The sequence below is a fragment of the Agelaius phoeniceus genome, chromosome 10 (assembly GCF_051311805.1).
Source record: "Agelaius phoeniceus isolate bAgePho1 chromosome 10, bAgePho1.hap1, whole genome shotgun sequence".
Classification (NCBI taxonomy): Eukaryota; Metazoa; Chordata; class Aves; order Passeriformes; family Icteridae; genus Agelaius; species Agelaius phoeniceus.
The window spans coordinates 20,028,304-20,054,149 of NC_135274.1; the positions used below are offsets into that span (position 1 = coordinate 20,028,304).

General features: G+C 41.4%; 3 protein-coding genes across 5 annotated transcripts in view; 1 reads left to right on the plus strand and 2 right to left on the minus strand.

Annotated features, from left to right (window-relative positions):
- The window catches only part of LOC129124232 (uncharacterized), a 261,789-nt gene extending 261,306 nt beyond the window's left edge, over nt 1-483 (minus strand). Inside the window, exon 1 of the transcript XR_013183683.1 lies at nt 398-483. The gene's annotated coding sequence lies outside the window, so the exon portion shown is untranslated. The remainder of the gene's footprint in view (nt 1-397) is intronic.
- A 2,591-nt stretch (nt 484-3,074) lies between these two features.
- Nucleotides 3,075-7,022, plus strand: DNAJC19 (DnaJ heat shock protein family (Hsp40) member C19). The gene is made up of 6 exons (XM_054639010.2): nt 3,075-3,204; nt 3,553-3,604; nt 3,889-3,962; nt 4,287-4,366; nt 5,001-5,071; nt 6,317-7,022. The coding sequence occupies exons 1-6, from the start codon at nt 3,202-3,204 to the stop codon at nt 6,385-6,387; spliced, it is 351 nt and encodes a 116-aa protein (XP_054494985.1). The 5' UTR covers nt 3,075-3,201; the 3' UTR covers nt 6,388-7,022.
- A 1,192-nt stretch (nt 7,023-8,214) lies between these two features.
- The window catches only part of FXR1 (FMR1 autosomal homolog 1), a 32,002-nt gene continuing 14,370 nt past the window's right edge, over nt 8,215-25,846 (minus strand). The window contains exons 5-17 of one of the 3 annotated variants that reach the window (XM_054639007.2): nt 23,913-24,061; nt 23,412-23,505; nt 22,454-22,570; nt 22,183-22,353; nt 18,928-19,006; nt 17,667-17,776; nt 16,980-17,066; nt 16,018-16,225; nt 14,245-14,448; nt 13,358-13,558; nt 12,530-12,610; nt 10,101-10,192; nt 8,215-9,234 (exon numbers count right to left, since the gene is read on the minus strand). In XM_054639007.2, coding sequence (XP_054494982.1) covers nt 9,064-9,234; nt 10,101-10,192; nt 12,530-12,610; nt 13,358-13,558; nt 14,245-14,448; nt 16,018-16,225; nt 16,980-17,066; nt 17,667-17,776; nt 18,928-19,006; nt 22,183-22,353; nt 22,454-22,570; nt 23,412-23,505; nt 23,913-24,061 — 1,764 coding nt within the window. In that variant the 3' untranslated portion in view covers nt 8,215-9,063. The remainder of the gene's footprint in view (nt 9,235-10,100; nt 10,193-12,529; nt 12,611-13,357; nt 13,559-14,244; nt 14,449-16,017; nt 16,226-16,979; nt 17,067-17,666; nt 17,777-18,927; nt 19,007-22,182; nt 22,354-22,453; nt 22,571-23,411; nt 23,506-23,912; nt 24,062-25,846) is intronic. The other 2 variants (XM_054639009.2, XM_054639008.2) reach the window with 2 other exon arrangements.

The following is a 25,846-nucleotide window of genomic DNA, read 5'->3' on the forward strand; positions in this document are numbered from 1 at the left end:
GTAAGATAAAGCTTCCACTACCAATCTTCTATCATGAGGCATTTTAACCCCAGAATGGAAACCTGAAGAAAGCAGTACAGTAAAACACTTGACAGAAGAAACTGCAAAAGCTTCAGGGTTTCTCTGGCTAATAGAAAGGGAACAGTTTAGGAACACAGGCAAAGTAAAAGGCTGTATACTCCAACTGAGAGTGTATTTCTCAAACACTGAATAATTCTGCCTCCCTCCTGATTTCAAATACAGACACTCTTCGGAGTGGATAAGAACTGTAGTGCACCTGTTTCACTTAAGCCCATTAGAAGTTATTAATTTTCCCCTGGGAATGACCTTCCCTACCCCACCACAAGGCTGAGCAATAGAAGATGCAGAGGAATAAAGTGCTGTAAAATGAACTCACCAGGCAAAGCAAACAGAACTTTGATTTCACTCTCCATGATGTCCAAGCTGGGACACATCTAGCTCTCCTTTAGCTCTGAGAGGGAGGCACAACTGAGGGAAGAAACAAAGCTTGAGTTGTCTAAGTGTAAAAATATATACAGCATGCTTTAAAGGAATTATGGCATTTCATCTTGATATCTTGTATTGTTTCACCTAATAATAAAACTCAAATTATTCCACCCCTAGGCTGAGTCTTGTCCAGTTGCTGGTATATTACATGTACCAATAATGCAAATTCCTCCATCCCACCTCCACTCTTGCCAGCTCTTCCCACTAATTTTCCTTTCTCCTTAATAAAGACAAAATCTCTTAAGCAAGCTTGCTTAAGGCTTGCTTAAGATCCCAAGATCTCCCTTTCTGGATTTTCTTTAAAGGGCTTTTACAGGAAAAGAATAAGGTACATTATCAGCCTCCTTCCCAGCACAGTTTGCACATTTCATTACATTTGTCCTTTCCCTCTAAAAATGAGAAATTTCACTACAGAAAGAACATCTACAGAACAGAAAGAACATCTTCAGAAAGAACATTGAAGTATAAATTTGCAAAAGCCCCTTTACCAGCAGAGCTACCAGTTCCTCTAAACAGGGACTGGGAAAAGAGAGAAAGGAAATAAAATAAAATTCCCTTTCAGATAACTTTCTCCTGAAGGTCACCAAGATTTGGATCTAGCAGGTTCTTTCAAGATGGAAGGATTAAACCTCATGCAAAAACCTTATTTGTTCAGATGATATGAAAAATTAAATCCTAGTCATACCCTAGTAAAGTCATTACCCTCTTTCTTCATTCTGGTGGTTTTGGGGTTTTTGAAAGGCCTTTTTTTTTAGAAAAGGGACAAAGAAGAAACCATCTTAAAACCAAATCCTCTTCTACATATTAGACCTGTACACCTTTACTTTAATTGAAGGGACCTGTTTTCCCCAGAAAATCATCTAGTTGTTTTCTGCTTGCTGGCTCCCCTTTCCAGATTTGAATATGTCTTACAGGCTGTCGGGGGCCTAGTGCCATGAATGGATTCAAATAATTTTTCAAATATAAAAGTTTCCTTTAACTTCCACCTCAGGAAATACTTGTACAACAGGACAAGAACCTTGACCAAAACCTTTCTTCCATCCCTTTTAAAGCAGGTTATTTCCTTGTAGTGTTACTAGAATGACAGGGAAGGAAAGAGGCAGGAGGCATTGGCAAACATTACCTTAGGAGATATAAAATCAGGCACTTGAAGTTTTAGCGAGAAAAATAATTCAAAGTAAAATTAGGACACGTTCAAAGCGAACTCATTACTCACAGAAAAATAAACACCAAGGAAGGAAAATTCTGCCTTCCAGTGCAAGAGACAGCAAAATTACAAGTTTCTTAGCCAATGGTCAGCTGTGACACCAAACTGCTTGTGTGAGGGCTTGTGAATCCTGGACCTTTAGCAGCCAAAAGGCAGCTGGCTTTGGCCACTGGGTCCTCTGGGAGTCCCCGAGGTCAGTGACAAGTTCTACAAGCACAAGGGATGGCAGAAAATCTTTCGCTAAGGGTCAGGGGCTAGAGGTTGGCATGGTCTCCCTGCTGAGTTACGCAGTTTCCAAAACTGCACCTTCAAACCAGAGCCACAGACAGACACACGGACACGCAACTGCTGTGCCGCATGCGACACTGTGCTGTGAACAGACCACACTATGTTGTTAATAACATTCAAACACGAGTGCCCTGCCTGCAATGGCAGGCTGCTCATTCTGTGGCAATCCTCAGCAATGGCAGCCCGTGCCCAACCGTGCAGAGCTGTGCCAGCCAGGCCAGGCACCGAGGGCAGCGCATCAGCAGGGAGGAACGGGGACATGGGGCGGTCATCCCCGGCATAAAAAATGGGGAAAATGGGAGAATCACAGAATTGTCTCTGGAGATGATCCAGTCCAACCCCCCTAGCAAGGCAGGGTCACCTGGAGCAGGTGGTACAGGAACGTGTCCAGGTGAGAGGGAGAGCCATGACCTCCCAGGGCAGCCTGTCCCGCACTGTGCATCAGCTTTTCCTTGTGTCGAGGTGAAACTCTTTGTGTTTTAGCTTATGGCCATCACTGGGAAACACTGAAAAGAGCCTGGCACCATCCTCTTGGAGACATTTATATGAATTGATGAGATCCCCTGTCCGTCTTCTCCAGACTAACCAGGCCCAGTCCTGCAGTCTCTCCTCACAAGAGATGCTCCAGACCCCAAACCACCTTTGTGCCTCTGCTGGACCCTCTCCAATAACTCCTTATCTTTCTTGTACCGAGGAGCCCAGAACTGGACACCAATATTCACCTCAGGAGGGACTGAAAACTACTTTTAGTTCAAGAAAAAGCGAAAAAGAGAATCTGGGGTGCGAGAAGCCTCTGGATCAGGGTCGAAATCGCTTGATTTCATTAACAGTGAGGTCTGTACTGTCACTTTTACAACGCCGTGACTCTGAGCTCTGAGCAACCCCTGTCACAGCCTGTCCCCATCCTCTGTCCCTGTCCCCGCCCCTCAGGCTCTGTTCCCGCCCCTCAGGCTCTGTTCCCGCCCCTCAGACCGTGTCCGCGCCCCTCAGCCCGTGTCCCCGCCCCTCAGCCCGTGTCCCCGCCCCTCAGCCCGTGTCCCCGCCCCTCAGCCCGTGTCCCCGCCCCGTTCCCTCAGGCCCCGCCCTTTACCGGGGCGGTTCCCGGCGCCGTTCCCGCCCCGCGCTTTACGGCAGCGGCCGCGATTTGCGGCGGGCGGTCGGTGCGGGCCGGGCCGGGCTGTGCCGCGCTCGGGGCGGACATGGTGAGTGAGGGCTGCCTGTGCCCGGCCCGGCGGCTCCCGGGGGCCCGCGGGCTCGGCTCGGCTCGGCTCGGCTCGGCCGCGGAGCGAGGGCCCCGCAGAGCCCGCTGGCTCCGCTGTCGGCCCCGCAGCCCCCGCGGTGAACGCGGCGCCGCCGGGCCGGGATACCCTCGTCCTGCACAGCTCGGGGGTCTCGCCCCGCTGCCCTCGCCGTGCCCGCAGCTGGGCGTGTCACGCCCGCCGGGCCGTGCCGGGCTGGCGGCGGCGTGTCCGCCCCGCTGTGCCGGGGGCTGCTGCCCTGCCCTCCGGTAAACAAACGCCGTGTGTGTGTGTGTGTTCGTTCCCATGCAGGCCAGCACGATGGTGGCGGTCGGCCTGGCCATAGCGGCAGCCGGATTCGCAGGTGTGTGGGGGACGGGCGGGCACCGAGCGCCCAGCTGTGCCCGCACAGCCCGGGGTACCCAGCCGGGCCTCTGGGCTGCTCTCGAGGTAGTTTAATTAAAGCTGCTCTTTTGGGAGAGCCTGTATTAATGGCTGTAATGAAACAAAAGATATAAAACTCTTACTATTGCATGTCCCAAAAATGTTTATTCCACACTCTACTCCACAAGTTCCCAGTTGCACTGAATTGGTGAATGTTTGTTCAAGGAGCTATATTTAACCTCAGTCAACGCTGGTCTCTTTAAGGTCGCTATGCAGTAAAAGCTTTGAAGCACATGGAGCCACAGGTAAAACAAGCCCTTCACAACCTACCAAAGCCTGTAAGTTTTTTTATTTAAACATTACTTGGTGAAATAACTACAGACTGTTGTCTCTCTATAGCATTGGTGTATTTTCTCCTGTGTTTTGTCAGTAACAACAATTAATTGCAGCAATTCTGGTGGTGACTGGCTAATAGAGAACTTGTTTGGGCAAGGTTAAGTAATTTGAATAATGGCGCTCTAATTCAACTGAATTTCCTATGACAAGTGAAGTTTTGCCATTTTTACAGACTAAAAGCTCAGCAGCTACTAAAGCAATAATGAGTTGTTCTAACTGATACTTAGAAATTAGTGTGTTTTAAACTAATAAGTTTTCTCTTTCAGGCCTTCAGTGGTGGTTATTACAGAGGTGGATTTGAACCCAAAATGACTAAACGAGAAGCAGCTTTAATACTAGGAGTGAGGTAAAGGAAATTGATCACAAGTGAAAGGTGAACAGAATTCCAAAGCCACTCGTGGTCCAAATAAGCCATTTCAGGGAGCCTTGGGCCTCACTTGGTGTGAGGATCACAATTCTGATGTAACCTTGTGGTTTCTGTCAGCACTGAGGAGTTCCAGGTGGATGCAGTGTGAAGGTGCTGCAAACCCAAATTCTTGGATCTGGAATAAATTCATCACTTCTGGAACGTTGTAGATCTGTCCATGGTGGCAGTCTTCAACTGTGAATTTTTTTGGGGTTCTGGAGGTTTTTTACCTTAATAAATCTAGCAAATTTTTTTGTCTTACAGCCTTTAAGAAGTTAAAAAAAAAAAAAAAAAAAGTTACAGCATAATTCTGTTTCTTTTTAACTGTGTGGATGACGCCCACCCCATTAGACTGCTGTAGCATGTCTTTGTCAGCAAACAGTGCTTTGGAAAAGCCCTAGAAAGCCTCTCCAGGATTTAGACACTACAGATCAGTAGTAGGAAAAGATAAACATACATGTTAGCTAGAGAATTTATGGGTAAGACAGAGGGCTCACTTGTTCTCAGACACCTTCTGATGATCTGGGGAGTTTCATGAGGATCCCTTAAGTCAGTTTTTCTCTCTCTTTCAAAGCCCTACAGCCAACAGAAATAAAATTAGAGAGGCTCATAGACGGATCATGCTTCTGAATCATCCAGATAAAGGTAAGGAAATTGAGCCACTTTGATGAGTTAATACATGTTTTTAACACAGGGGAATAGAATTGTGTAGGGAGGAAGTCAGTGATACATAACCACCTCAACTACTAAAAAACCCACAGAAAACTGAGTGAAAACAAATCTTAGGGTGCCTTAATCCATGTGGGTCTAGAGCATATTTGTGTGTGGATGTTCTAGAGCCAAGCAGACAGGTTCAGCAGGTCAGTTTGTTAGCTGCTCTATCTGTGAATACCACAGTAGAATATGATTTGTTAAAATTAGACTTAAAATCACCTTAAGTTTAGATGAAAACCCAGAGTACCCTTGTGTGTTTTATATGCCACTTGAAAGTTTGAGTTCATGGGAATGCCTCAGGGTTTCTCCATAAATGGCAAATACTGAGTCTTCCACAGCTGCTGGAGACATTAAATTATGAAATATTCCTGTTAGTGGTTCTCTGAAGGCTCAGAATCTACTTATGCTCAAAGCTAGTAACTCAGGGCATCTATACCTATTCTAAATTCTGTTCAGTGAGTCAGAATGATGTGTTGGTGTTTGACATTTAACTTCTTAATCATTGCTTAAAAGGTAAAATGGCTTCCTTTAAAGTGACTGTTAAATTCCTTACTTCTATGCACCAAAATAATCCATGGGGATATGCCTTTCATAGGTATTATCAAGTGAAAGTTACCTTAAAAATTAACCTTACTGAACATATGCAGGAGCCAAAAATAGCATTTGGTGTTGTACATAACCTAAACACATTAATCTTCAAGTAAAACATTATAGTGCAATTAATGGTATATATGCTACCAACACAGTCATTGTCCCTTATGGCTTTACAGTGTTGGATTTCACTGTGGCTTCTGTCTTAGTCTCCCTGCGTAATTTTTTGTCTTGTTTGAAAACTGAGCTGGTCCCTTGGTACAGCAGCACTTCAGCTGGGCAGGGTTATCTGCAGACCTGTTCTGTGCCTCTGTACTCACCATAACTGTGCTAAGTCAGTGGTGACCAATTCATTCATGACTGCTAAAACTGGAGGGGAAAAACACTCCAGGAAAATAAAAGCAGCCTATCAGGAGTGAGTGGTCTGACACTGAACTCAGGTGCCTTCAGTCATCTCCAGTTTGTTCTACAACTGGCAGAAAACAGAAGACCACACTCTTTCTTCCAGTATCCTATGGCATTATTGTCAACACAGGAGACAAATGTTGGGTTTTTTAATCTAATTTGAGGTTCTTTTTCTTCTAGGTGGATCTCCATATGTAGCAGCCAAAATCAATGAAGCTAAGGATCTACTAGAAGACCAAGCTAAAAAATGAATGAGAAAGAAAATCACTCATTCAGAGGGTTTGTCCCTGCAAATGATTATTTTTGATAAATGGCTTAAGAAAAGTTCTAATGTCAGTCTTTGACTTAATATACATGAAGCTGGAAATACAAATCCAGGGAGGTACTCCCCACTTGGTCACTTTTTTTTTGGAAATATGTGAGGGAGTGAAGCTTAAAGATTTTTTTCATAGCTGTTCTTTATTAAACAGCAAAATCTGCCACTCAAATGTTTTCAGTGCTTGAGAGCAGTAACTTGGTGTGGCCAGTGTGTGTTACCAGGCACAGGTAGACTCATGTGCTGTCAGCTAATTTCTGATGAACTGGCCCTGCTTAAAGTTCACGCTGCTGCTCTTCCATCTGCTAAAATTAGCACACTGAACCTGTTTGGGAAGGGGGTGGAAAAACCAAGAGCATTTATTGGACAGGAGGAACTGGGCGAGATCTGTGGTTGTCTCTGCCTGGAGAAATAAAGTACAGGAAACAATGTACTCCCTTGTCCTTGCCTTGTTAAAAACAAGGTTGGTTAAGTGTTACTGATGGATCTGGAACACCCCAGATTTTTTTAGTAACTTTTAGTTTTGACAGGTATTAATAGCATTTAATAAATTCCGTATTTGTAATAGGAGTCCTGTAGTTTTATACATTATTGTACACTACAATAGAGCTTACATGGAGGTTTGTATTTATGATGATTAGGAAACAGGAACTCTTTACATCAGTTGCTGATACCTGAGCTGGATTTGTGCTCTGTGGAGCTTTTCACACCCAACGGCTTATGAGGATCTCAGCTGGGGCCAGGGAGCTCTGTCATACTCCAAGAATCATCCCAGTGCTTCTGCCACTGCAAAACTGCACAGCAGCTCTGGGAGTTAATGCCCAGTGGGCTGAAAGCTTCCACTGCCAGAACCTGGACTTGGGAGTGCTGCCTGCTCTGCCACAGCATTGCTGTGGATGAGTTCTGGGCTGTTCAGGAAGGATTACCACAGTAATCCTTAACATTACAACCTTCCCAGAAAGGCAGTAATTTTGCTCTGTTACAGAATTTAGAGCAGGGTGAAGGACAGCTGGAGCTCTGGAGTCAGCACAGGCCAAGCCAAATGCAGAATGTTCTTGTACTTAAGTATTTCCCAGCCAAACACTACTGACTTATTACATAACTCCGTTTTTTTAATCTTCTCCACTCCTGTGCCTGCCCCAGCAGCTGAGATACTTGTGCACACTTCAGTTACAGCTTTTAACTGGGTGTGTTCTCTCAGAGGGAATGCTGTTGCTGAGTGTCCAGCACTGGAGTCCTATGACAAAGTGCACACACAGATCAGTGCTTGGGACAGCTTGGCTGTAGCTCTGTCAGGTAGAGCAGCTGGTTTAGAACTCTTGGTTTTGTCCTTCTGACGAAATCAGGCAAGACAATTTTTTCATTCAGTCAGTACAACTGAAACACTGCCCTTTGCTCTCACTTCTTACACCTCCTTGCTACCCAGATGCTTTTCCACAGCTGTTTTGTGCTTCCCTGCTCTGGCTCATGTACCTGAAAGATGTGGGGGTGTGCCATGCTTCAACTGATCAAACAGTACATCTGCATTAATAGCTATATATGTTAGTCAGGTTATGCAATTCTCCAAGGTAAGGAGTCTGATTTTAGACTTGTTAACTGGTGTTTGACACCACTGCCTTAACAAAAGATCAGCAGATTAGAAACTTATGAAAAAGAGGTCAAGGTTCAAGCTGCCTCACAAGTAGGTTTCCATTGTTAGTTAACAGCTTGAAAACCTTAAAGTCAATAGTAATTTAAATTTCTGATAGAAACAGTCAACAGATGGAAGATCAAAGTTTATTTTCTTTTACTACCAGCATACAAAAAAAACATATTGCACATCAAACAACCAAAAACAAAAATAAAAATACTCTACTAAGGACTAACATATGTAGTTTATACAGAATAAACTTTCTGGAAATTGATCTTTTCAGTAGTTCAGGTTATGTCTTAATGGACATGACTAATTCAGCTTAGTGTTAACTAAAGCTATGTTTGATTTTTAAATACTGTACAGTTTAATAAATAAACCAAACAAAGCCTCAATGTAGAACAGTCACTGCCAATGTCACCCAGTATCCCTGCAGATTATGAGAATTTAACAAATGCATTCCAGTGGTCTGCAGATTTTTCCTCTACATACAGCATTTAAAAAACATGTATTAAAACAGACCAGTTTCCAGACTAAACTAATGGAGAAATTACATTTCAGTGCAAAATATTTTAGACTGCATTTCTTTCTAGTATTCCTCAGGTGAAGAAGTGGTTGCATATTATTAAAAATGTAACAAAAGCAGCTAATGCTTTCATAAAGAGTATTATGTTAGGGATCCCCCTCACATCTTTGCCGTATTTTGAAAACAAAATAACATTTCCTATAGCCAGCAATTTTGTTTATTTAAATGTTACATATACTATCTCAAGGCACATCTGATGATATATTTATAACACAGTAGGTGTCAAAGTATGTTTAACATATGATTTCTCCAGGATCCCTCCCCTTTCTGTATTCCAAAATGGAGGAACTGAAAGTGCGGTGTCAAGACTGGCGATCCATATTCTATCTTTGGCAAGCTTATACAAGCACTATTTTAAATGTAATGTAAAAGAACTGTAAACTAGGAACTTCAGTTTATGAAACACCATTCAGCACTGCTTCTTCCTGATTATTTCCATCCTCCTGAACAGTGACTTTCTTTTCATCAGGGCTGTGCTGTAGTTTAGAAGGCTCATCCCCAGAGGTGGTGGCAGGACCATTCACTGCCTTTTCAGAAGGGCTGTTCTCATCAATCGCATCTTTTGCCTTGCAAAAACAAGAAGAGGGGAGTATTAAAAACGTAACAATGCAGAGTGTAATCTCAGTTTCCCTCTGGCTCACACAGCAGCTCTGCAAGAGGGAACATCTCTTGTCTGTCTGTGCCTGTATCCTGTCACTTAAAGCATCTGATCACTCACCTTGTGGTTTATGGTGTATTTCTGCATCTGCCACTTTGAGGAAAACATGCCAATGTAACCCCAGCACTGCACACCCCCAGCACACCCAGAATGCTTATTTATTTCTATTTGTCTAAGCCCACAAAGGAGTTTACTGAAAAACTGAGCTTTACACCCCTTTTGAAGTCTATAGCAAGATGACATTTTGCTAATGGATCTTTCTTACATAACTTGTGGCAATACATTGGCATTTCAGAGGTAAAGAAATTCTGCTTTATTCAGTTCTGATTATTTTTCAGGATAATGTAATGCCACTCTGATCCTTTAAGGAAAAAGGATCAATACAATACAATCTTTGTAAAATTAATTCCTTCTAAAATAGTTTATACAAGTCACTAAAAATGCCACATAGTATCCTCTATCCCTAATGTGTTTTAAGGAATAGTTCTCAAGACGTACCATGGGCAATTTTCACATTTTATTACATAATGCAACATTGCTAAATATAATATTTTAAATGTGTACAGACTTAATTTGGTCCCTAAAATCTGCAACAACAGACAACAAATCATTGTCAGTTCTGTTTGCTCTGGGCCGTTTTTGCTTTTAATGATTTGTTCTTGAAATCAAATGCACTTGTAGTCAAATGAGGGTGAGCTAACTGAACCCTTCATGCCTTTACTGTTCTGCTGCAAGGGAGGAGAAAAAAGGAAATGCATATTAAAAAAATCTTACCGTTTCTTTCTTGGTTTTGGCTACTGTCTCCTTTGGAGGGTTTCTCTGTCTACTTTGAGATTCAGCTCGTGATATATAATCAGCTACTGTTACTGTTCAAGGAAAAAAATCACAGTGATGCTCACATCAGCAGTCAATTCAGCATGAACCTTCATATCTTTTCTGCACAAGTTATGCTCTAACTGGGAGACATCTCACAAAAGGCCTTCACACTTACAGGTTATCAACCATACAGCAAGGATCAATTTGTTTCTGTTGTTAAAAACAATTTTCACTAAAATCGGTGGTAACAATGATCTGAAGGTGGACTCTTAATAAAACCAATTTTGGTCCAATTCAGAATTTATTGGAGAAGGGCTTTCTGTACTAAGTTTGAAGAGATTTGGCTGCAGCTCTTTGAACTACAGACTGTGTGTGTGTCACTGGGGTTTTAATAACTGAGTAGTGAAGAATTTCACTAATTAAATGAAATGAAGACACTGGGGTGGGTCAGAGCCTGAAATCACTTAAGATGATGTGGCATCAAATCTCTGGTACATCACAAAGTGACTGAGGAGGGAACTGGCCCTCCTTGAGGTACTAATAGTGCCACCAGCACTGTGCCATCAGCTCTGTGCCCTGGCTGCTGCGGGGTGTGTGGACGCAGGCAGTGCTGCCGGAGCCAGCCCAGCTGTGCCTGTGCCAGTACAGCTGCACTCACTGGGACAGCCAGGGCTTCTCTGACCTCTCCTCACCACCTCAACACACGTTCTGGAGCCTGGCTTTGTCTGATCCTGCCCTCCTGTAACCACACCAAGCCTCAGTTCTACCCTTAGAATAAAGAGTACTGCAACTTGAAACATACACCTGCATCTCTGATGAGCTACAGCACATTAGGGCTGGCAAGCATGACCTATTGAACTGCACAGTCATTTGTATTTAGTGTAACAGGTATTTAGGTGAGCTAATTTTCTGGATTTAGGAATGACTGTGCATGAAATCCAAATTAGACTGGGAACTACAACAGATGAACTTTCTGTTACAGTAACTGGACTTCTTACAACTGGGTCCTTCCTGAACTGTGAAGGCCAGAGATACTGCACAAGTACTTTTTCTTTAAAATGAGGTTTTGAACCCAATGCCTCTAATATTAGTAAACAGAAGTGTGTTTCATGCACACAGTGCATTCTTAATATTCCTCTATGAATATTAGAGGCACCATAACATACAGCAATGTAAATTAAATGATACAGCTAAGTGACTGAAATACAGTAGTTGGCATTGGGGGGGGAAGGAGGGAAAAGTTCCTTCTGTCTTAATTTCACTCACACTTACTCAGTATTTATGAAGACTTTAAATTATTAGAGCATTTTACCAAAGATATCAGAGAAATCTTGTTTGGGAATTTTTGTTATGTACTTAGAATACTTAAGATTTAAAAGAATTCCCATGGTTTTCTAGAAATGACTAACATTCCTTCACACTGCTGGCTGAGATATGTTTCTTAGATGTAAAAGCTGAAATCCTTTTCACTTTTTCTGCCCCTTTACAAATCACTGCTATGAAAACTGAAATGTTGAGAAGAAATGTGTGGGTTTGAAATTTTTTAGGAGGGTGGGGTGTTTGATTTTTTCCTTCCCCCAAGTTTTAGCACAATAGAACAACTTTTTTCTTCTTAATCAAATGTTGCATGAGCACCACAGATACAAGTAGAAGACAAATATGGGTGAAATTTTGAACCTGTCAATCTAGAAGACCTTCTGTTACTACCCTGCGCCATGTATGTACAAGCATTTTCTAAACAGGGCATTGTATTGATCATTAGCCAGTTCACCTTTAACATTTCAAGTGTTAGTACACACAAAAGAAATGCAACAAGCCACAACAACAAAAAATTGGAAACATGCAATTTCACTTAAATTCCTCCTCCTTCCCACCCTCAATTTGCAGATGACTTAAACTATTCCCAACAGCCAAGGACTGAGAGCAGCAGTGTGATGCAGGTGTGGGGCTGGCAAACCCCACCTGAGTTCCCTCACTGAGCTCTGCCAGGACCCACACCCTGCCCCTCCAACACTGCTGCTCAGCCAGTGCTGAAAAGGTTGTGTCCCAGTCAGTGCAAGCGCACAGATGCAGTGAGTGCAGACCATGAACCTTCATGTTTGTCGTGATCCTGGACCACAGAACTCAACAGCCCTTTGGCCATTGACTTCAGTGAGAACTGGATCAGAAGCGTAACTCGTATGTCCAAGCAAAAGTTAGACATCAATTAGTGTCATTAGACAGATTTTAGAAGTTTTCCTAGTAGAAGAAATGTCTTTCATCTTTATCTAGTAGTCTTATTAGTTATTGAGTAACCTTTTGGTATTATGCAGCTCTATGTAAAACAGCAGACACAACATTCTCTCATGCTTTTGACCTGAGATTACCCACAGCTCCACTCGAATTACCTGGCTGTCTATCTTCTGCCTGACCCCTGAAGCGACGCCTGCGGCTACGATTGCGTCGCTGGGGTTTTTTGTCACTATCATCTGCAATTGCAAAGTTTATAATGAACTATTTCTGATCATGAAATAAATAAATTCTTCAGCAGTTTCAGCATGGGGCAATTAAAATGGCTTCTGTTAAAGACAGAGACTAAGTAAGACAGAAAAGCTAAAAGAAAATTTTATACTGAAAGCATACACAGTAACACAAAAGCTAGATTTCACTTTTTGTTCTTGGTTCATTAAAACATTTAGGCACGGGCTTAATGACCTCAGATTTCATTTATTAAGTAACCATACGTCAAATTTTAGCAACATAACCCAGAATTTTTTTTTCTACATTAAGCAACAATTGTATTCTCGTCCCAGTGAGTACCGAGAGAATTTACTGAAGGAAAGTTCTTAAGTAGAAGCTGGGTAGGGACAAATTAACAGCTACTTAAGGAGCTTTCCCACACCAAGACTGAGGTTACCAAGGACAAAACAGAACATTGATCTGACAGTACTGTTTCTATCAAAGCAGCAGTGCAATGGGAAACAACAAGTCAAGTCTTTGGTGTCTCCATCAGACAGTTTTTACAAAAAAAGGCACATGAAAAGGCTAGTGGAGCTCAGTAAACAGAAGATTCCATGGCACTGCCACGGAGGGAGTCTTTCTTTAATCAGACAGCAACCTTGAACAGAACAACGATTTGTCACTTACAAAAACAAACAAGGGCTTCACTACACTTACAGGGACAACACATTTATTTCTTAGCTTGCTCTGGGACTACCATCCAACCATTTACATACCTAAACCATTCTCATTAACAGAAGCTGTATCAGACTCTGTCATCCCATCCATAAGAACAGCATCTTCATCAGTCCTTCGCCGGCGGGACCTCCTGCGGCGGTTGCTGCTGTGGTGGGACTCGCTGGCGTCCGTGTCCACGGTCTGGTCTGACTCCGTGTTATCCAGCAGGCTGTAGGGGTTGCTGTCCGGGTCTTTAAGCACTAAACAAACAGAAAGTGTCCACCTAAGATATTGTAGAGATGTGTAACCATTTTCAGGCTGACTTACAGCTGTGGCTGAAAGTTTCGAACTACAAAGCAACCTTAAGGCAAGGTGTAACACACAGAGCTGAAGTGTTTGATCTCAAACTGGATCCTCTGCCTCTAACCCAACAGTAACTGTCTGGGGCACAACAGCCCAATCTGCCCTTGCACTATTTAACCACAAAGATTTCCAAGGTGCCATTTAGAGACCTTTTACTCAAAACTGCTAAGTATATAAAACACACCTTACACTTTGTGGGTGTGTGGTACTTCTGACACTTACAGTGTTGTATTAGCACACATTCTGATAAAACCTAATTTCCAATCAATGATTTCTTCTTTCATTCTGTATCTAAACATGAGCTTACCTCAGAAGGCAGCCATAGGCAACGTGCCAAAGATTTACTGACTTTACTAATAACATTATTATGTGTGAGCAGTAATGGAAGGAAATTAGGATCACTGTGAACTGTGAAAATAAGCAAAAATCTAAAAACACTCTGTATGATACAGCTACCACACAACTGCATTGAAATCCCAAGGTGTTAAGATCATAATGTAAGAATGGAGTATTTTAAAAGAGTAAAAGGTTATACGGAAAATTGCCAGGAATAAAATCTCAAAGCCCATTTGGAACACGGTACCAGAGCTAATGGATGACTTTCCACCACGAGGTCCCCCGCGCCCACGACCTCCAGACACGCTACGTCCTCGTCCCCCAGGACGTCGCCTGTTGTCACGTTGGTGCCTGCTCTCCCTGTCATCTTCTCCTGCCAAGGACCAGTCACTAAGTTCATCTTTTCTCTCAGATTCTGTTTCAGAGGGATTAGAGAGCTCAGAGTTTGTACCTTGTATGAGAAGGAAAAGAAAACAGGAAATTAATATGAATTTGGGGATTACATTCTGGTTTCATATCCTCACAGAACTATTCCAAGCCAGCATGGCTGGTTATATATGTATGTTATTTTAACAAACAATATAATGCATAAACAAATATATATTAAAGTATGAATACACACACAGGTATACAATCATAGATATATTTTAGTATTTATATATACACTCATATATAAAAATATATGAACACATAAAATATAGATCAGAAGTTACTTAAGGACAATTCTCAATTTAAGTTTGTTTGTACTAACATGTAAAATAATGGCTGAAATTTCTGTAATTTCTGTACACAGATAAACCAAGGATTTAGCAGTGTTTCCTCTCTTTGTCTACACACTGCAGGCATTTGGTGCAGTTTCTAGGCAACTTCTCTGAAATTCCCAAGGACAACTTTGCCACCTTATAGCCGATGGCTGTTGCTAAGCAACCCCTTCTGGATGCTGTAATGCTGCTTGAACAATTTCACTGTTTATATCAAACAGCATCTCTAACACCATCATCGGTGTAGTACCGAGTACCCAAACCCAGATTTTTACTACCTGAAAACCCAACACCTACTCTTCATTTTAGGTATCCAGGAAATCCCCCTACTACCCAGTCTAGAATATAAAGTTTTAGACCCATATGGCTTAAATGTGATTCTTGCCATTTTGGGAGAAAAAAAATACTTTAAGTTTTCCAAATCACAGTGTGTGATCTGGAGTTCACAAAGTGAATAAGTTTCCTTACAGTTCAGTCAGCTCACTGGGAAATAATAAAAAAATGAAGTTACAAACATCATCATCAGAAACAGCACAACTAAACTTGGCACGATCCAGGAAGCTATAGCCAGGGACAGACTGTAAAACCCAAAATGTGTCTGACTTTTTAACAGAAATGAGCTACATGTAGATATCCAGAGTAATTTACTGTATTGAAAAAATAACATTGCTCTTCTTTGTGAAACATGTCTATATAGAAATGCAGTGTCTCCATTTGGACAAGCTGGGGATGTGCACACCTGTCAGGAACTGAACAGTGCTTTTTAATTGAGAAATGCATCAGAATACCTCACCTTAAAAGAAATCCAGTAAGTTCCTGACCAAATTAAAAAACCAACAGGATTTTGTGCTGTCTCCATTTTACATTATTTTGGTTCACTTTTCAGAAATATGCTGTAAGATGGCCATGATCACAGACAAGCACTTTTTCTCCTTCTCAATCAAAACAGCTAATGCTTATCTCAGATTTTTTAAAAAAATTTGTGTCTCCCGAAAAGCATCTCTAGCTCTCTTCCCAGCTTTTGTGATGTCACTTACTAAGTAACTAGCACACAAGGACAAGGTGTTTCCAGCGCTCAGTTTGGTAATTTCTTCAGTTTTAAACTTAGCTTCAAGACTACAATTCTAACGAGGAGTTTTGAGCTATGAACAAAATAAAACAGCAATTCTGTATTTCCAACCCTATCTTCACCCAAGTACACTGAACACAAAGAAATCCAGAGACAGTTCTGGGTTCCAAGGTTGCCCAAGGGCACTCACCGTAGCCAGAGGTGTAATTGGGGCCCCTGCGGCCCCGGCCCCGGCCGCTGTAGGACCTGGAGCCTTGCACAGAGGAGAGGGTGCTCTCGTCAGTGGTGTAACCCTTCTCCTTCTCGGGAACCCGAGCAGACGAGGGCCTGAAGCCCATCCCGATCTGCCGCAGCTGCTCATCGATCTGGAGCCTTTCCAGTCGTAGTTGTTCTACCTCCTACGTACAAGGAAACAAAAACCACGGAAAGGAGTGCTGACAAATGTCCCTCACAAAACACCATCCCCACCCAGGAATATTGAAAATAATCATTCCTGTGAGAATTATTATTCCCGGGAGAATTAACACCACCTGGTGTGACTACATCTGGGAGGTGACTACAAATAATGAAATTGAAGATGAGTTATCTCTGAGTTTTGGAAAAGATCTAAAAACTTTCACCACTATGCAGGAAACTTGGCTTTAAGACTATTACTACCTTTCTCAATTGCAGTTCAGCAAATTTTTCCAGTAAAATTTAGGAAAAATAAATAAGCAAACTGATGAGGGAACACAATTCAAACTCATAAGCTCTATTAACATCACAAAGCAACTCAACCTAATAGATAATTGTTCTAATACCACATTGTATTACTGTGTTCTATTAGAAATTCCATCCTTCCCCAACAGAGCATTAACCTGAGAACAGCAGAACTCAAACACAGACAAAAAATTCTGTGTTAGTTCCCAAATGTCCCTTAAAGCCCTGCTCTTTATAGTCTGATTCTTTGAACCCCAACAGCACTAAGTAACCATGACAAGGTGTTAACAGGCCCATGATACCCATGGGCAAGGGTGGGCTCAAGGCACCAAGCTTTAAATCCTGATATACAGAGGAACAGCTTAACAACTGCAAATCCCACCAAAGTTACTCAAAAGTACTTCAACCCAAGTTTCCTCTGAAGATTCTCTCTCCCAAAACACACTCACTCACCTTTAGATATGCGATGTGATATTCCAACAGAACTTGGACATTCCCAATGCTTTCTTTAGTACCAACAAATACAAATGGTACCATTCCCTACAGGAACAAAGTATCAAAGCTTTTTATCAGGGAGAACATTATCATTGAAATAATGCTTTCTGTTTAAATGATATAAAGAGATCAGTTTTAAATTACCAAAGTGAGCTAAACAAAGGCAGCAACTGAGCCTTTGGTTGCAGAGACATCTAGAAATAGCTCAGGCTGGGATGATAGCAATGGCTTCAGACTGTCCAGCTTTCCCAACAACCTGTTCTGGAGCTGAGGTAACCTCACATCCCACGTTCATATTCATGCAACACGTGCTGATGTGTTTAGCACAACAGGTGTATAGAAACATCCACACATTACCAAGAAGGTGGTTATTTAAACCAACTTTATAAGAACAAGCACCTTGACAAGATTTTTCCCTTTTCTTCTTATCTATTTAAAATATGTGAACACTTTTAATACTAACAATCCCAAATTAGTTATATAGCCCAAGTATACATAGGAGAAAGAGCAAAAAAACCACAACCTCTTACTTCAATCTACTGCAAGATGCCAGTTTAGAACTAATGCTCTCTATATCCACAGGTTTTGAAATAAACTGGGTTTGAAAATAAACCTAATCACAGCAGGAAAGAATGAAGTACTTACATCTTCACGGGGAAGCTTATTTTCATTGTCTCCTTCAATTCTCACCCTGACGACTCCAGACTTGTCTACAATCTCCTGAATCACTTTTCCATTTTTTCCAATAACTTTTCCTTCAGAGGGCAAGAATGGTTAATTTTGCACCCAAAGTCAAAGTATTTTAACACGTTTATTGGTACTTTATACATAAAATCCCCAAAGAATACCCCATGCTATGTCAGAAAAAATGGGTAAAAAATTTTAAAATTAAACTCTCTCTAAATGCAGAATGACAAGCAGTGATGAAGACCACCACTGCACACAGGTTTCCAACAGAACCAAACCAAGAGTAAAATGGCACAAGAGTTTCTGGTCAAGTTCTAAAACCTTGAAAGTCTAAGTTATGGGAGTTTGCACATGAATTATTTAAACAACATTGTCTATAATATGCAGGCTCCAAGCCCCAAACCACAGCACGTTAAAGCCTGGGTTATAACTTCTCTGGATAATCCAAGCTGTTCAATCAGGTAGAACAACTCCAACTTTAACACTGCCTCTATGCCCACACTGCCCACAAGCTGGGCATGGGGAGGAGGAAGCTGCCAGACTTGAGTATAAAGCAGGATAAAGGAAGGAGAATGAGGGAAGAGGAAAGAAGTTCCCTGTGAAGACCAGACTAGGGGAAGAGGTTTGTGTCTTCAAGTGGAACACAATTAACCTCACACCTTCAGGTGGTTTTCAGTACAGAACCTACCAGACTGTGCTACACCTTCAGAAAGCTGCAACATGGAAAAATGTCAATTTTGAGACTGAGGCTGAGACCTATGAGCACTGCTGATTTATACAGGAGCTCACCAGCATCCAACCACCACCTGTGACAAACCTCAGCCCAGGAGGGAGCAGTACAGAGAAACTATCTTCTGTCATTCTTGCAACCCAGATGAGTATTCCCAGATTAAACCTGGGACTTTTGCTTCAGCACTTTTAAGAAGCCAATTTAGTAGAGCATGTTTTTTCACTAGAATCTAAACTTCAAATATTACCATTAAATTACGTGGTACAAGTCTGCAATCAAGTCAGCTTAAGTGCTAAAATCCTGACAAAGTATTATGCAGCAGAAATCTATCCAATTTCATAATTATTCAGATACATATAGTTTTAAAAGATTAATCACTTTCTACTTAAATGGAGAAATCAAATATTGTACTGGCACCTAAATCCTCTCTGCAAAGTTATGATTAGGCTCCCTTTTCCCAACTTTTCAAGTTTCAGCAGTATTACATACCAACAAGATTTCTGGGAACTTGAATAAAATCCTCCACAAATTCCAAGTAACTTCTGGCCTTTTTTACTGCATCAGCAGTCTGGAAATAAATTTAAAAAATGGAATTTATTTGTGAATACAGAATGTTAAGAACAAAACCTTGTAGCAACAGTTGCCAGTCTTCCAAATAAACTTATTTCCAAAAAGAAAAGAATAAAGACATAATTAATCTAGTTTTGAGCTAAATCATAAAGGAATAATTGAGTGAGATGCCCAGAGACAAAATTCAGTAGAAAAGCAAAGCATCAGTAAGGAATAAAACTTTTTTTTCATGTTATTTCAAGACATTTTGAGATATCAAAATAGATCCCCCATCCTTGGAAGAGTTCAAAGGCCAGGCTGGATGGGGCTTTGAGCAAACACTGCAAGTGATTTCACAACCAGGGCACTCTCTTTCCAGAATGCTGGCTTCTGGCCACAGTTCATCTAAAATGCTTTCCAAGATAGGACAGCGGCTCTGGTTACTGGGGAGAACTGTAAATGCTCTCTTGCAGCTTTATTATTAAATGATAAAAATCATTACATTGAGAATTAATTGAGATGCTGAAACAAGGCTTCAAATTAGCAACAGCAGAAATGTAGAATTAAGGAAAGAATATCAGCATCTAGTCAGTAACAACAGCTTAAGAGCACAATTTCCATTTTACACTAATGCCTCAGCCCTTTCATCTGTCATTTTTAGGCAACATGTGAAATGAGAGTACCACCGGCTCCTGCACCTTTTAATCAAATCAGGCAAATCCTAGAAGAAGATGTATAAACCTCGACTTCTGGCAGAGGTCAAAATGATGGCAAAAGAAACATGGCCAAATTGGATTTCAAGATAATGAAAGCATTGATCAAGCACGAGAAACAGATGAACAGGAAGCCACTGTGAAGAGCAGAGGTTATGCTGTATTTGCAGGGCAACAGCTCAAATGATACAAACTTAACACACAATGGCCAATTCTGCATCCTCAATAAATTCTGCAAAGAGTTCCTGCCTCAGGTATGTTTATCAATTCTTTCCCCAAAAAAGACAAAGGAACCATGAATGCATTTACAGAAGCAGAGTCAGGACAAGAAAATATACAACTGCCAGAGCTGCAGCTCTCCAGTGCACCCATAAGCCTCTCTACACTTGTCATGGGCACTCAGGATTTTTACACAAGTACAACCTGTCTAACTCACTCACACCCCAACATGAGTGAGCACATAAAGCTGACTCAGACAAGGTATTCCCAGTTCCTTGTAGTAGAACATGGATTAAAGACCTCACAGGATTCCAGTCACTAGCAACTACCTTTGTTAACCCTGATTTACAGCCTACACAACCAATGATGCTCTCATTACTTTGCACAGCAGCCCAAACAATAAAGACATGTCCATGCTGCCAAAGAGTGTAATAGAAAAATTAAATACAGGATATTTTTCTAAATTCAGCATTATACCTACCAGTGTTAAGAATTGCACAAGAATTGACTGCAATTCCATTTTGACAGTAATGAAGATCAGAGAGGAACTTTTCTATTTCTGACACAGCTCTCCCTCTCTGGGAAGCACAAATTTCCCTAAGTAGTCCAAGCTACACTGTCCAAACAAGTTCACAGGCCTGTGACCTGTACAGGCATCACAATCAGAAGCTCAGGCAACCAGGAAAGGGTCTTGAAACCAAAATGGCCTTGACCAGACAGGGACAAATGCATAAACAGCATGCCATACAGTTTAGATTCCTTCTATCCACAGAGGTTTCCAATAGTCTTTAAAACTTATCTTCATGTTTCTTCCCTCAGATAGCCTGGCCCTGAGCAGTGAACTTTTATTTGTATGCAAAACATGAGCTACGGGAAACCTTCAGACCATGACTGCTATGTCAACAACACTGGTTCACTACACCCACACATCTCAGCCTGAAATTGTCTGCCTGTGCATTCAGCCATTAGGGCCTGGCTGGTTGCCACTGCAGCTGAAGAGAGGCAAAAAGAATAGGCAAGTGTAGCCAGATGCTGAAAACCTTATCAAGTGGAATAGTTAAGCTGCCTGGCATTTTTAGAAGCACTTATCACTTCTACGAAGGACAAGGCTGGATGTGCCTAAAGGCATTTTTATTTAGGGGGCATCTGGTATTTATAATCATTGCTGTGACCCTCTGTAAGAGGCTGGTGACAGTCATAACCTTTCCACAAGTTCCAGCATCACATCATTCACATGCAGGAGATCAAAACTGGAATACACTGGACATTCCATTGCATTTAAACTTGTGCCATTCTTCCTCAGGAACTGAGATGCAATTTACTGGCAGTAGTAGATGAAAGAAGGATCTGCTGCCAACCTGATACCCTGGAAGCATTTAAGGTTTCCAAAAAAAGGACAATTTCAGAGATACTGCACAGTACAGAAGTTTGACCTCCTCTCCACAGGATCAACTTCATCTGAACCTTTGATCACAACCAGGTGCTACTCCTGACATAGATGGAGCAGAATTCAAGACCTCAGATTCCTGAAACAGGAGACAACCACAGATTTTCAGAACTGTTACCATCAAAAACTCAGTCACACCTGTAGAGTTAGGGACAAGGGATAAAAACCCTCAACATATTTTCTGACAGAGCCCTGGTGAGAGCAGCATTTTTGTCACCAGCCTTCTGCTTCCTGAATGGATCCTTGTTTTGGCCCAAAGACCAACTATACTTCAAGGCAGTTGTTAAATTCAGAAGAGTCACACAAATGGAATCAACCTGGAGCAAATCATTATTCTTCCAAAGCCAACATTAAATAGCCAAAATGTAAGAGTTAGAAGCAACAGACAGAGGTTTTAATACACCTGGTTAGGTGAGAGAAGCAGACACCACACAGTAAAATACACATGAAGTGAGGGGGGGGGGGAAGGAGGAAGAGAACCAGTAAGGTTCTGAGGGAGAAAAGAAACCCAATTAAACCCATGATCAAGGAAAATAGCAGGAAATGATAAAATGATACCTCTCTCAGGTTCACCCAGGATATAGAGCAAAATTGAGTGATTAGGACAGAATACACCTTATGGAGGTCACCATTGCAACAAAGGCTTGTATTTCAAATAAATGCAATAGAAGCTGCCACAGTGTCAACACACACAATGACACTCACACAAAAACTCAGGAAGTGCTTTCTGTTCTTAATTCTGGGTACAGCTCTTGCCACTCTAAAAGCAGATACAGAGTGAAATGCTCCAAGGATTCATATGAAGTTTCCCCTTACCTCTCCATAGATTCTGAAAGTACCGGTATCCTCCTCAAGCTCAATGGTTGTAACTCCTGGAACCTTTCTGGCTTGTTGTATGTTACTGCCATGCGTTCCTATAGCAAGTCCCATTAAATCTTCTCTGACTACAAACTCCTCATGAAATGCTGCAGCAAGCTGCTTTGTGCACTGAAGGGAAAACAAAGGCAGACTCATCCACGTGCACTCACTGTAATGCACTGCTCTGAGCTCAGTTTCAAGCAACAAGAGCCACAATCTGTGGCTTTACCTCCAAGTGTTTTGTAGCTTCCTCATTTCTCGACATCAGCATGAGCTTGGTGCGGATGCTGCGCAGGTGCATGTCACTGAGGATGTTCACTCTCTTCACTGTTGCTTCACTGGCAGACTACAGGAGAGAGGGAACCTAAGTTTTGGCTTTGTAAGCAAATATACATTCAAAGGATAAATCAGGAACCTATAGTCATAAACATGATCTCAATGTCCAGAAATTACATCAACATTGTTCTTCCTCAAAACAAAGCATGAGAAATTCATCACCACCACCAACTATTGGTTCTCACTCACAGCGTGTTTTATATTAAAGACATTTCTGCTGAATTACACAGTAACCTTTCCCCTTGATGTTGCCCAAATAAATCTTTCTACCATATACATACTTGTCACTGTGTGTGTGAATAAGAGAGCTAAGGAAATAATCAAGGACAACAATCCTGCAGAGGGAGGTTCAAGTGGATAATACTGAGTAAATGGAATTATGAAGAAAAACTAAAGCTGGGACAACCCTACGTAGTAAGAAAACCACCACAGAGGCATCTAAATGAGCAATTCTTTCATGGCTACACTGAGCTGGTGCAGCTCTCCACAGGGAAACACACTGTGGGTCAAACTGAGCAGTGTAATACAGCATGAGGGGAAAGCTACTGCTCCAGAGTGGAGGGAGATGACTGACCTCTGAGCCACCTGCTAAAATCAGTGAAACAGAACTCAGCTGAGAATGACAGAAGTCATACAAACAATGAGACTCAAAGCTGCTACGAAATTTAGGTTGTATGCATTGGAGGCCTTACCCCCAAAATTTAAATGCATCTACTTATATTAAATCTCTCACAATTTAGATAGCTTGACAAGTTAAACCATTTTCCATATACACACACAGCTGGCTACATATTTCCCGTAAATAATATACTGGGAATTCATAGAACATTTAGACAGAAGCAATTACTTACCAGTATTATTAGTTGAGCAGTTTCAGCATGATAAAAAATTCGACATGCTCCAACAGCTTTCTTGAAATCTTTATGTGCATTTTCATTAGCACACCTAAGGAGACAAAATGATTGTTATTTCAACAAGCTGCAGCAAAACCAAACATGCAATAAGATGATCAGACCGAAGAACATTCAGTAGTTTATGGCAAGGACTGTTCCATTCTCCTCAACATGGTGCCAGTTTCCCTGTGGATTCTATGGCAAGCCTCAGTAACAGGCCCACTGTGAAGTGCATCACCTGTGCAGGCACTAAGTCCCCACCTGAGAACCTGCCCTCTGTCCCCACCCTGACAGCCCAGCAGGGGTCCCAGTCAGCAGTTTCTAAATGAGCTTGTGCAGCCCTAACCACCCTTGAGGCTCCTCATGGACCTGTCAATCAGTCTCTAAAACAGAAGCCAGGTGGGCTCTTCTCCCCCTCCCATAGAGCAAAAGCCTTCTTGAATTGTCAGAGCTACTCACGCATCTCTCAGGTCCTCGGGAACATCCACGGTGCACTTGAAGAAGGTGTTCTTCTTGACAGTTTTGTTCTGATTCACAGGTCGCAGTCGCTCATAAGTGACAATTTCATTGTAAGTGGCATCACAAGCAGCGTATTCAATGACATAAAACTGTGAGGTTTTTTAAAAAATAAGAACTTCAGTAAGGAACAACAAAGACATAGTAACATTACCAGCACCAGCAAGGAAGCATAAAACATGACTATATACAAAACCCTAAAACAATGAGACACAAACCCTACACAAATGAGCCTGGATATATTTCAGCATCCCTGTGTTCCCCCACTGAAGTCAGGGCACTGTTATCAGCATAGTCTCAGTCCCCCAGAACATCATCTTGGATTGATTTTTCTCATGCCCATCTCTTTCAAATATTTTAATTAGTTCAGTTCAAGTTCCAAAACCCAAAATGTTTACTGGAGCTTTAATTCTAAAATGTATCTAACAGAGAACACTTCTTCACAGAAATATCTACTCTGCAACACCAAAACAAACAAGGTGAATCCACTGATTCAGTGGGCAAACTACCTGGGAATCATGCAAGATCAAAATCAATACAGAAACTCCAGCTTTTTGACACACACCGCCAAATTTAGGAGGGCAAGAGAACTAAGAGGATTTAAGTTACCAATAATCTACTCCTACACTTCCACCCAACAGATGCAAGTTTAAAGGGGCTTGTGTGCACAGCATCCCTGCAGCCTGGCTCTGTGCTAGGGATGCAGCCTTCTCCTCTCCTCCCTTCCACCTGGCTGCAATTTAGAGGTGCAGCAGCTCATTCCCCTCTTCCTCCCTTCAAGATGGGATCTGTTTGTCTCAACACAATTTAATATCCAGAAAAAGGAAATCACTCTGATAATCACACACTTTTTTCTAATTACAAATTTTAAGTTTAAGTATCATCCAAATTATACAAAGCTGTTTGAAATGTATCAATGTATCATTATTACCTTAAGTAATAATAAGGAACAATAAACACTAAACTACAACTAAATTTTAGAGAACTACCACTACATGCTCTAAAAACTTCTATAGTTAAAGGTAACTCTGGATATCAGAACAATCACAAAGCAATAAATTCTTGGACACATGGGTTGTTTGTGAATTTAATATTAACTCTACAGAAAAAAATCTAAATACAGAACTGTGTTAAAGACTGTACAAAGAAGCCAACACAAACTGTGAGGTTCTTTCCAGGGACAATTCCCTAAAATAACTGATTTGACAATCCTACACTGTACATTGAGGGTGAAAAACTTTTTTACTTGTAAAAAGTAGGAAATTAAAAATTGGAATAAAAAATTTTACTTCCATGACTTTTTATGAAAATAAACAGCACAGCAAGCTAAATAATACCAAAATTTCAAATTTCTGTGACATTTAAGAAAAGCCTAATAGCTACAAATGACAAACTATCATTTAAATCAGTTTATCTCATTTTATCTTTATTTCTTAATGAGCTCTTTATTCACATGGGTCAACACACAGAATCCTCCCCTGGTAGGTCTTTACTACTACCTTGCCCTTACAGAGCTCAACAAAAGTTGGTATTTGTTGACAGTTTTTAAACAATACTAGAAATTGGATAATTATTATTTTTTAATACTGTTTCCTTTGCTTTTAGGAATCTGATACAGCAAAGCATCAAAACACAGGACTCTTTCCCCAATGAAGTTCAATTCTCTTGCTGCCATTTCACAAAATAAAGCTTTAATGAGACTGGGTCAAACACTGCCACACCTCTATACACTCAAGTGTCTGAATCTGCAAGTTAATTGGCAGCTGCAAACAACCATTTATTTATGGCAAAATAAAAACTTGACACAAGTAAAAACAAAACAAGCAGTGTCCTTCCACTACACTCAGTAAAAACATACACACAAAAACCAACCCACA

Coding starts and splice junctions, on each gene's coding strand:
- DNAJC19 (XM_054639010.2), top strand. Junction 3,605..3,888: donor AGCGGCAGCCGGATTCGCAG/GTGTGTGGGGGA, acceptor GGTCTCTTTAAG/GTCGCTATGCAGTAAAAGCT. Junction 3,963..4,286: donor TTCACAACCTACCAAAGCCT/GTAAGTTTTTTT, acceptor TTTCTCTTTCAG/GCCTTCAGTGGTGGTTATTA.